Here is an 11,212-nt window from a genome sequence, read left to right as displayed (position 1 = left end):
CATCCCAGTGGCAGCTGAGCAGCGTGTGGTTTCATTTTGGGAGTTTATTTGTGGTGGTCTAAGCCCTGAAATCTGACAGCTGAGCGACGTCTGAGAAGCCCAAACTAACTGTGAGTGTCTTTGCTTCGGCACAAACAGGCCTCAGACGTTTCCAGCTGCGGACCGACGGGATGCTGTGCAGCTCAGAGAGCAGTGGTTCCTCGCTGAGATGCTGACAGCTGTGTTGTGCTGGTAGTTTGCGGCAGTGAGGGCTGCTGATTATTTACCTGAGCAGGACCGAGGACTTTGAGCCGCACTAATAATGTTGCTGTCTGCAGCTTTGACTCCACTAATGAGAGGCTCTGATGTTCAGATAACAGTCAAATCAGGAGAGCAGCTGCAGGAAGAGACTGACCTGTGTTAACTCTCTGAACTCAGGGCAGTTTCCAGGTGTATTTTATTGTCACATTTTTACTCACAGTTTTCTCTGCAGTATGAAGTCCTGCAGCTCCATGGAAACAGAACAGCGCAAGTAGAGAGAACTCAGGAAGGTCTTCTGTGCATTGCAGCAAAGTTATCATGCCATAAGTAACTGAAAGAGAGAAAAACAAAAGTTTGATTATTTCCTTGCAATAATTGGAAAAACCTGGAATCAACATGGTGGTTATGTTTATATTTTCCTATTTACATATTTAATCTGTTTCCATTCTTGTCTCCCATCTGCTCTGTTTAAACACAGCCTGCAGTTCAGCCAAAATAATCTCTCAATTTCTGTCTTGTTCCCGTTAATTACAGCTGAGTCACTGAAGGCTTCATGGTTACACCAAAGAGTGCAGAATTTTTAGACTTTTGCAGAATCTGGGTAAAGCAACACGTTTATTTTTGGTGAATTTCTCACTGGACTGATGAAAGACGACAATTTTTAGCTGAGATGTGTTTTGGTGTTCTGGTGGAGATGCATGCAGCAGCCAAGCAGTCGCTGGTTCGTGGTTTTTACAGTTTCTTGCTACGATAAATGGTGTCATTTTGGTCATTTTCAAAAAAGATAGCATGACTTTCAAACCCATTTCTAGAAGGTTAAAACAGGTTGTATATGTTTAGTTCAGTGGTTAGCACCATTACCTCGCAGCAAGAAGATCCCTGGTTCGTGTCCCAGTGAGGACACCCGGGATCTTTCTGCGTGGAGTCTCCATGTTCTCCCCGTGCAGCGTGGGTTCTCTCCGGGTTCTCCGGCTTCCTCCCACACAGTCCAGAAACATGTTGAGGTTAATTGGTGATTGTAAATTGTCCGTAGGTGTGAATGTGAGTGTGCTTGGTTGTCTGTCTCTAAGTGTAGCCCTGTGATAGACTGGTGACCTGTCCAGGGTGTCTTCTGCCTTCACCCTGAGTCAGCTGGGATAGACTCCAGCCCCCCGCGACCCTAGTGAGGATTCAGCGGTGTATAGATAATGGATGGATGGATGTTTAGTTCACATGTTTCATCGCTAACCTCTGGCAGTCGCGTCACTAAACATCGATGGCTCCGTCTCCGCTGTAATGAGGCTGATGTCGTTCTCGAGCCACCGTATCCATCTTTCTCTATTTTGTGCCTCCTCGTCTCCTCCATCCTCCTGCCCGCGACCCAGAAACTGACCTCTAACCGACATTTTATTTACATTCTGCATTTGCAAACAAAATGAAAAAGTTAATTATTGTCATTTTGGCTCGGAGGAGTGAAAGTTAATTAAAGTCAAGTCATTGTTTGTTGTAGTCTCATGTTGGATGGTCAAGTTTGACCACACGAAGGAGAAAACACTGGTATGTTTTAATTTATAAATGTATTTTAGGCTTGCTTCCTCGTTATTTACAGGTTTTTACGGTCTGCCGTCCCAGGATCTATTGCTGCTGTCTGTTGCCAAGGCTACAACTGAACGGGGAAAGAAAGCGTTTAAATTGGCTGCTCCCTCTACCTGGAACATTTCACAAAAAGATTTGAAACTGCAAGAGCTGGTTTCTTTAAACACCTTTAAAGTGTTTATAAATGACTTGGAGGCAAAAAAAATCAGTCTGTGGATGTTTTGAAAGCTAATTATTTTTGCTAGTTATGTTTCTGATCTCTGCTGGTATGTTCGTTTCTTATCTTGTAATCTCACCGTGTGTTATGAGTAATGATGTCTGTGCGGCTGCTGCGGTGACCTCGTCCGTCTGTCATTTGTGCTGCTGCCTGTCTTGGCCAGGACACCCTTAAAAAAGAGATTTTTTTAATCTCAATGAGCCTTCTCCTGGTTAAATAAAGATTAAATAAAAAAATAAAAAAGTCCTGACTGAAGGTTGAAAAGTAAAGGAAACGATGATTCTTGTTTGTATTATTGCACAAACTTTACTGGAAATACGTTTTGGTCGCCTGGCTGAGCCTGAGGGCTCAAATTTCCATCCATTATCTATACACCGCTTTATCCTCACTAGGGTCATGGGGGGCTGGAGTCTGTCCCAGCTGACTCAGGGTGAAGGCAGGTTCACCTGGACAGGTCACCAGTCTATCACAGGGCCACACTTAGAGACAGACAACCAAGCACACTCACATTCACACCTACAGACAATTTAGAATCACCAATTAACCTCAACATGTGGACTGTGTGGGAGGAAGCAGGAGAACCCGGAGAGAACCCACGCTGCACGGGGAGAACATGCAAACTCCACACAGAAAGATTCCGGTGCTCCCACCGGGACGCGAACCGGCGACCTTCTTGCTGCGAGGCAACAGTGCTAACCAACTGCGCCACCCTGCAGCGGGCCCAAATGTAATTCCAGTAAAGTTTTGTTACCAGTAATAGGAAAGTGTGAAGGAGTTCTTTCTTGTTTTTTCTGTAGATATTTCCTCCTATGCACATCTGTCTACAAGGTGTACAGATGTGCATGAAACAAAAAACAACTTGGTTTAGAGGAAGCCCACCTCTGCTCTGATCATTCACCCCAACAGTCAGTGGTGGAGTTGCATTGTTAGTCTTTATGTTCTCTACAGCGTGACTTCAACATGTTATAAGAGTGCAATGCTGGTTAACTGCAAACAAAGTGGCACCTTGTCGTTAGTTCTTACGCTTCACGAGCAACTCTGAGACGCATCTTCAGTGATGTATCCAGGGATCATTGGGTTTTTCAGCTCTCGCAACAGTCAGGGTTGATCAGGCCCCCGACTTGTGTCTGAGTAGCTTATGTTGTCCACGGATCACCCCGCTTGATCCACAGCCATGTTGACGCCTTTTCAGCAGCGTCTGTGATGTTTCTGATGGCCTTCCTGGCGTGCAGTCCCTTCATCCGAAGCATCTTGAGCGCCCTGATGAGAGACTAGCAGACAAATCCTCTGCACCCCACCTCGATGGGGTTGCACCGGGTCCTCCACCCTTTGCTTCGGCATTCGCCTGCCAGCTCCTCATACTTGGCCCTCTTCCTCTGGAAGGCCTCCTCCATTCGGTCTTCTTTAAATAAAGCCAGAAAACCTGCAAGGTGTAGGTGATGTACAAAATTAGACCAGTAAGACACACAAAACCATGATTAAAGTGGTGTTTTACCTGTTCAAGTTTCCTCCAAAGATGATTTTGTTTTCTTTCTCAATTCTTAGTTGTTGTTGTTTTTTTTAAAGGATTATGAAATGGAATAATGAAGTGAAATGGACCAGAACCTACCACCTGTTTTACAAAACCCAACATAAATTAGATTTCTGTGTCCAATTTGCATGTTGTTTTTTTTTGCATCTTTTTTAACTTCAGAATATTCTCCATGTTTCTAAATTGTCTGTAGGTGTGAATGTGAGTGTGCTTGGTTGTCTGTCTCTAAGTGTAGCCCTGTGATAGACTGGTGACCTGTCCAGGTGAACCTGCCTTCACAGTAAGGGAATAGGCTACAGCTCCCTCACGACCCTCGTGAGGATTAAGCGGTGTGTGGATAATGGATGGATGGATTTTCTCCACGTTTTGTTTTTGGTCGACTTCTAACAACCTAGTAGCTATTTTACTGGTTTGGTCTCTGGTCTCCGCTACCTCCTGAGAAGCATGCTGGACTCTGTAGCTGCAAACCACAGCACTAGATGTAATGTAAAACCTAAATTATGCACTAAAAGATGCTCGGAGGCGCTGCGGAGTCGGCGATGGTTCTCCGTGGGATCCCTTTCACATTACATGCTGCTACTTTAATGACTTTTACTCTCAGATGAAAGGGGGAGAAAGAAAAAAAGCTTAAATGTTCTTTAAATGTGCAGATTACGTCCATCGCTGACGTTTGAGTGCAACGCTTGAGCCAGAGATGGATCCTCTTTTAGTGCCTCAGCTTGATCGGTCTGCTTGATTAATGAGGTTTTGTTTCAGAGGACTTTGATGTGAACAGAACGGCTCTTCATTAATTAATAAGTCATAGTCGTGCTAATTGGTAATTTTTTTATCTGGGCGGCCGCTGAGGGTCTGTATCCTCATTACACTCGCTCCTCTGTCTGCAAGACGTTTAGTGGGAACGAGGGTTTGAAGCCAGAAGAAGGCTTTTTGTCTCGGCTCCCGTGGGCAGAGCCGAGTTATCACGAAGTGCTTTCATGTCTTTTTTTTTTTACTGCACAGTGATGTGAAGCTGCGAGAAGAGCTTCTGCTGCCGTTCCTCTGATAGGCGAAGATGTTGTGGGCGAGTCCGTGAAGAGCTTCTGCTGCTTTGTTCGTATTAAACTGCTGCCTTTTGGAGGGAAAGTGCTGCTTTGCTTTGATGTGATATTGGTGTTATTGTCTTAAAAGGCCACTGGGTTGCAGACTGCTCGGTCTGCGCTGATGCAAACTTGAGGGACGTTCCAAAAAAATGTCACGAAAAGACTAATTTCCATTTACTTGTTTGGTTTTGTGTGTTTTGTGTCCGTGCACTTTTATTTTCTGCTAAAACTGTTGCTTTATGCAGAATTGATGTGTTTCTGTTCAGTATTCTTTCATTTTTTTCCCCATTAACAGCTTACATATAATATAATTAAATCTTCTTGTGAATAAAAGACTTTTTAGACCTGCTGTCCTGTAATTATATTTAGCAAACACATTATTTTGTGTCGTTTAATTATCAAAGTGCACCACTTTTTAAAAAGAAAAATCATATTTATTTGAATTGAAATAACACTTTTTTCCAATGCATGCCATATTTACATTACAGGTCCGACGTTTTCATTTCTTAAATCACTTATTGTATAAGAACAGCAGCGCTTGGGGAGCTTAGATTTATCTTCACATCGCTTAATGAAAAAGGAATAAAAGAAAATTAGATGAAGAGAGGCACTTGTATCTAATTACAGGTGGGTCCATTTAGCTCAGATCTGATAAAACTTATCAGAGTGGTTCTACGTTTAATCATTTCCTTGTGATTTTTTTTTGTACCTGCTGCCAATAATACAGTCATTTCTTGTCATTAATATTCAGATTTTGTAACTATATATATATATAAATACATAGTTTTGCATTTATAAGAAACCAAATATATTATTTAAATGTTCATGGGCCTGTTAGAAATAAGTTCTAATAACCTGGAAGCCCCAGAAGGTTTGAAAGTGTTGCTTGAAATACACCAACCCAGCAGCTCAGGTACATGTCTGCTGTCATGTTATTAAAACGTGTTGTTAAGGGTTTGGCTTTGCTCAGTCTCCTCTGGCTGTTGAACCGTCCAAAGTTCGAGCTGCAGACGCGCCCTGAGCTCACTAATTAATCGTTTACATCTTGTTTGTTTAACCAGTGTGCAAAGAAATATTTAAAAAAAAAAAGATTATTTAAAGACACCTGGAAATTCCCACTTTGTCTCTTGCAGAAGTTGCACCACATAAGGACACAAACTGGTGTTTTTACTTCTCTGTTTAAAGCAGTGAATTAAAAATCAGAACAAGACATGATGAGCTGTTGAGGTTTTCTGTGTGTTTGAATTTAATTTCTTTCTTTCTGTGTTTCTGCAGGAAAGTGAAATCGCTCCCGACTGCAACCATGTGAGTATTTTACCATGAAGTGACCACAGACATGTTTTTTTAATGTATTTCTTTATCAGATAAATCAAATACAGCGGGGAGTTTTCAGAGTTGGTCACTGTGTCAGAATCTAAATATTTACCAGGTGGAAAGTAACGGGTCACAGTCCGACATTTGAGGTTTGACAGTAACTTTAGTGTCTCTGCAGCTCATGAACCGTGATCCACAGAGTCGGGTCCACCTCAGAGCTGAAGAACATTCAAAACAACATCAGCTGTAATTAGTTTTAAATGATAATTAGCAGATATTTACACACTCCGATTTCAGCAAAATATCTTATTGCAGTTTGATTTGCGACATAAAGTCAAGCTTATTTCAATATTCACTGTGTAATAGATTTGTTTTTTTAAAAAGAACAAGGAATTGGTAAAATAATTGACGCAACTGTTTAAATTATTGATCAGACACGCTGCACAACATATTCTAATTTGGAGCATTTGCGATTTTGTGATTGTATTATTTGAAATAATAAGAGTAAACTTTATTTCTGCTACACGTTAGCACGCTAGCATGCTTTTTTTTTTTCTTTCTCTTTTATTTTTAAAAATAAATCATTCCAAAAACAATGTTGTATCCCAATATTCACAGATTTCACAGAAACAAAGTAGTAAAGAAAAAAATTACACATAGCAAAGAACAAGAAAAAAACACAAGACGTCCAACTAGACTTAATAAATAGAAAGACGGCGAATAAAACAAAAAGTGCAAATTATGACGGCTTCAAGTGCATAAAAGAAGCATAAGAAAACAAACAAACAGCACACAGAAATACAGAATACAAAGAACGAAGGAAAACTAATCAAACTAACTCTGACTTGGACACTGAGTTCCTCATAGAGCCCACAGAGGTTGATTTCTTCCCCTCAGCAGCTCTACAGACCGATCAAGTGTCGTAATTAAGGTGAAAGAGGTTTAATCGTGTGCAATATTTCATTATCATGTAGCATAATTGCCCGTCTTTACTGTTCTATTTGGGCCTTATTTTAGCTCACTTAGTTTCTTATCTTTTTGCTTCTCTGCTTTCCAGGCACAGAATGATCTTTTATGTCATTTAGTTTTTCCTGAACAATGTCTGGCACAAGAATCGCAGCCTGATTTTAATATCATGAAGTGCGTTTTATGGAGGAAAATGGTGTTGGATATTAAATATGTGATATTAAAGTTGAAATCATGATAAACAGCCGTTTAAAAAAAAGTCCAACGGTGTTTTCAGGTTGAATATTTAGACCTCTACGGTGTCTCAAAGATGTGCTGAAAGTCTGAAACTAAAAAAAAAGAAAACAAACTTCCTTCCAAACGTTACTGATCAAAATGCCTTTTGTGACAAAGCGGTTGCAAAACTGGACTTTTCTGGAGGATAAACTGGAGTTTTGAGGTGAAAAAGGTTCTCAAAGGAACATACAAGGAGCTTCTGTGTTGACTGTGTGTCGTGTGTTCATGGGTCGGATCAGAGGAGGTAACTGAGGACGTTTGATTGTCGTGTTTGAAGGCCGGCTGTATTATTACTTTAACACAGAATCACATGCGTGGGGTCTTCGGAAACATTGAAATCTCGGCTAGAATTTAAAATACGAATCAAAGAGAGCTCGCTGTCAGCTGGACAATCCTCAGATCCTCTCCTTCCTCTTTAATTAATGTCCTCTCACCTGTTTGCATTTTAAACAGCAGCTTTGAAGAACCGTCAGAGCTCAAGACCTTCACTACATTTACATTATGATGCATGGTTTTTTTTTATATATATATCCCCTACTTTGTCTTCATTTTTCCTCTTAAATGTGAGTGACTCAGTGTCCCCTCAGGGATCGATAAAGTTTTCTGAATCACCTCCGTCTAACATCCAGTCAGAGGTTTTCTCTTCATGAGCTCAGCGTCTCCTGGACGATAAACCCTCAGAGTTCAGCTCTTCTGGCAGCAGACGGCTTTATGAAACGCCACGAGGCTAATGGACCGCTCGGACTGTCTTTATTACAGCGCTGGAAAGCTCCGGCTGCAATTATCACGTCACACTGACTTGTTTTGTGTCGTTCTGTGGGCGTCCTGACTGTCAGCGGCTGTTATCTGAGGCCGGCTGCTGCAGCTGGCAGCAACACAATAAACACACAAACAAAAGACGACGCGGAGACAGAAGAGAATCTGGAGACAAAGGAGACATTTGGAGACGTAATTAAAGAAATCTGAAATGACTGGTGGTTGCTGCGAGCCAATCTGCGCGGTAGATATTCTGAAAGAGGTTTTCACTTCCACAAAACTGTACGTCCGATTGTATGAGCGGTTTACATGTGAAACAGGCTGCTTAGCAACCAAACTATGGTCTGTATCATACAAGTGCAGCTCACAAACGATTAGCAGCGTATCATCGACATATATGTTGATTTTATGAGTCTTTCTGCTGTTTTTTAAATTAATAAAAGTGTCCTTTCACCTCACTTCTATGTCAACTACAACATCACGTTCACATTGAAGGCCAGTTAATTAATTATTACCTTCATTTCATCCTGTGAGCCCCGAGATTGTTTAATTCCACTGCCTTTACTTTGAAGCTCTTATCTTCTAAAGTCTAGTCGCACACGTTGTTATATTCAGAACAGTCTGGGCTGTCCACATCTTCCATCATTAGATATCATAAGTTTGCAGATTCTATATTGTAGCCTTTATATGTCGTGTTTTTTCACTGTAAAATGCTGTCAGTAGAGAATTCTAATTGTGTAAAGAAGATTGTATTGAATCTGGCAATACCAGAACCGTCACGGTGGGAAAATGTGCTGAATAAATGTCATTATTTTATTCACTAAACTGTAAACATGTAGTGGAATAACTGCAGAGGAGGCAAACCGTGAAAGGAGGCAGCGAAAATAATGAGAAAAGCTTCGGTTCTGCTCGTTCTTGTGATACGACGTGAACGTATCTGTACAATGACGAGCTGATGAGTAAGAAGCAAAGCTGCAGATCCCAGCTTTGAATGAAGGCGACATAAATTCTAAATTAGTTTATACTCACTGACACAGACGAGCAGCTAGCTTTGTTGGAAAGATCAAGATGTGAAGTTGAATTTAATAGATATAATGTTCAACACATTGCAATAAATGCTATAAAAGCAATTCAAGTGAGAAGAAGAGACGTGAATTTGGATGTAAAGTTGGGCTCTATGGGTTAACCAAATAAAAAAACTCATTAAAAAAATATATATCTGTAAAAAAAAAAAAAAAAAAAAGTAGTCGTGTAAGTAAGTAATTTATGTTCCTCCATTTAATAATGCAGGTGTCCTCTGTGATTTAAGCCATTAATCATGGTTCGATCATGTTTACATAAGAAGCTACAGTCGTCCTCAAATGTATTCATAGCCTCCCATTAAAGAAGGAAAAAAACACTGAAATAAGCTGAAACTGACTAAAGTAATAATAAATAAAAATGAAAATCATGACATTGGTTTGAATTGTGGTTCAACAGAAATATATTTTTTTAAAACAAAATAACAAGCATGATGGGACCCGTAAACTAATATTTAGTTGAACAACCCTTTGAGCCAATCACTGCCATCATCAGGTGTTTTCTGTAACTCTCAGTCAGACTTCTGCTCCTGTTGACAGGTATTCTGACTCACTGCTCATCAGCAAAGTGCTCTTAATTTGTCCGGAACAGTTTTTTGTTTTTTTTAAATTATTTTTTTCACCCACAATTCAAAAGCAATATCTTATTTCACTTAATTATAATTTAACAAATTTTTATTTATTATTACTTTTTTCAGTTTCTAGTTATTTGAGGGACTATTGTGAATTTTGCCTTTTCTTTAATGGAAGGGGATGAATACATTTGAGGACGACTGTATGTGGTATCAGAGGTCAAATAGTAACTCAAGGGTTTTTCCTGCACGGAGAAATTTTTGGCACCTCACTAAAAGGTTTTATTTACTGCCAAAGAACTGAGAATTAAATAAATATGTTGTTTTTTTAACCAGTTTTGGCTCATTGTGGTTACATTTACTTAAGCATATTAGCTAGTTTGTTTGTCAAATAGTCAGAGGTAGCAGAAAAAGGGCACAGATTTTTGGTCAAAGAAGGTAACGCAGACGCATTGCCTTCACCGATCATATTTAGTTTTGTGCGTAATTACCCCACAAAGGCCCGTTCTGAGCAGAGAACATCTCTAAAGAAGGGCAGAAATAGGCCCAGAACAGCAGAAGTGGTTAAAAAGTCGAGTCGAAATCGAGTCAGCAGAGGCCACCGTAGAGTCTGTGATACGGATGAAGCTGCAAAAGTTTAGTAATCTCTCATTTCCGTCCTTTCATTCATTCCCACCCTCAGTTGGTCGCCCAGGTTTTCTTTTAAAATATTCAACTTCCCTCGACGATGATTGGATTTTGCTTCAGGCGACATTTTCAGCAGCGGTTGATAAGAAAAAACATTCTAAGTTCTGCCTCATTGAGCATTAAAGGCATCAGCCACTATTGTCAGAGTGTAGACGTGTGAAAACAAGTGTGAGAAGCAGGTAATAGAACTTGTTCTTACACTTCCAGACACGAGATGATGTTCTTTTCATCCTTTGCACAGTAAAATAACAAAACCACCAACTCTCCTTCACTCTGGTTCCTCTCAGGTTTTTTGCTTTAAATTTATTCTGAATGAGTCTCATTTGTGATGAATATATAACCTGGAGGTGTCTGCTGTGTATATGTGTGAAATTTTAATGCCTTTCTTTCCTCCTTCAGCTTCTCTGGAACTACAAATTCAACCTGACCACAGATCCCAAGTTTGAATCTGTGGCGACGGAAGTCTGCAAGAGCACCATCGCTGAGGTTGGTTCACCTCCGTCTGTCTGGGGGGAGAAGCTTCCTGCACTCTGATTCGTCCTCTGACGTGTCACATGTTCTCTCACCTGCAGATTAAGGAGTGCAACGAGGAGGAGAGGGGGCGGGGCTACCTGGTGTCCTGCCTGGTGGATCACCGCGGCAACATCAGCGAGTACCAGTGCAACCAGTACATCACCAAGATGACCAGCATCATCTTCAGCAACTACCGGCTCATCTGCGGCTTCATGGACAAGTGCAAAGACGACATCAACACGCGGCGGTGTGGCAGCATCAACGTCGGACACAAGGTGGGTGTTGGTTCACTGGAGCAATTCAAATAAAATCCAAGTTAATTTATTTAATTAGATGATGACAGAAAATTAGCAAAAAATGTTGATGCAAGATCCACTTACTTGGTTTTGTAGATTTTTGTCTTCAAC

The 11,212-nt window shown here is 40.7% G+C and overlaps 1 protein-coding gene across 1 annotated transcript in view; it reads left to right on the top strand.

Moving 5' to 3' along the window:
• The window catches only part of glg1a (golgi glycoprotein 1a), a 37,310-nt gene that overhangs the window by 4,621 nt on the left and 21,477 nt on the right, over positions 1-11,212 (top strand). Inside the window, exons 2-4 of the mRNA XM_008296887.1 lie at positions 5,918-5,947; positions 10,692-10,778; positions 10,865-11,080. Of these exons, the coding sequence (XP_008295109.1) occupies positions 5,918-5,947; positions 10,692-10,778; positions 10,865-11,080 (333 nt within the window). The remainder of the gene's footprint in view (positions 1-5,917; positions 5,948-10,691; positions 10,779-10,864; positions 11,081-11,212) is intronic.

Source organism: Stegastes partitus, unplaced genomic scaffold (genome assembly GCF_000690725.1).
Source record: "Stegastes partitus isolate 25-593 unplaced genomic scaffold, Stegastes_partitus-1.0.2 Scaffold1161, whole genome shotgun sequence".
Lineage (NCBI taxonomy): Eukaryota > Metazoa > Chordata > Actinopteri > Pomacentridae > Stegastes > Stegastes partitus.
The sequence above is the reverse complement of the archived record's forward strand: the minus strand, read 5'-3'. Positions and strand labels throughout refer to the sequence as shown.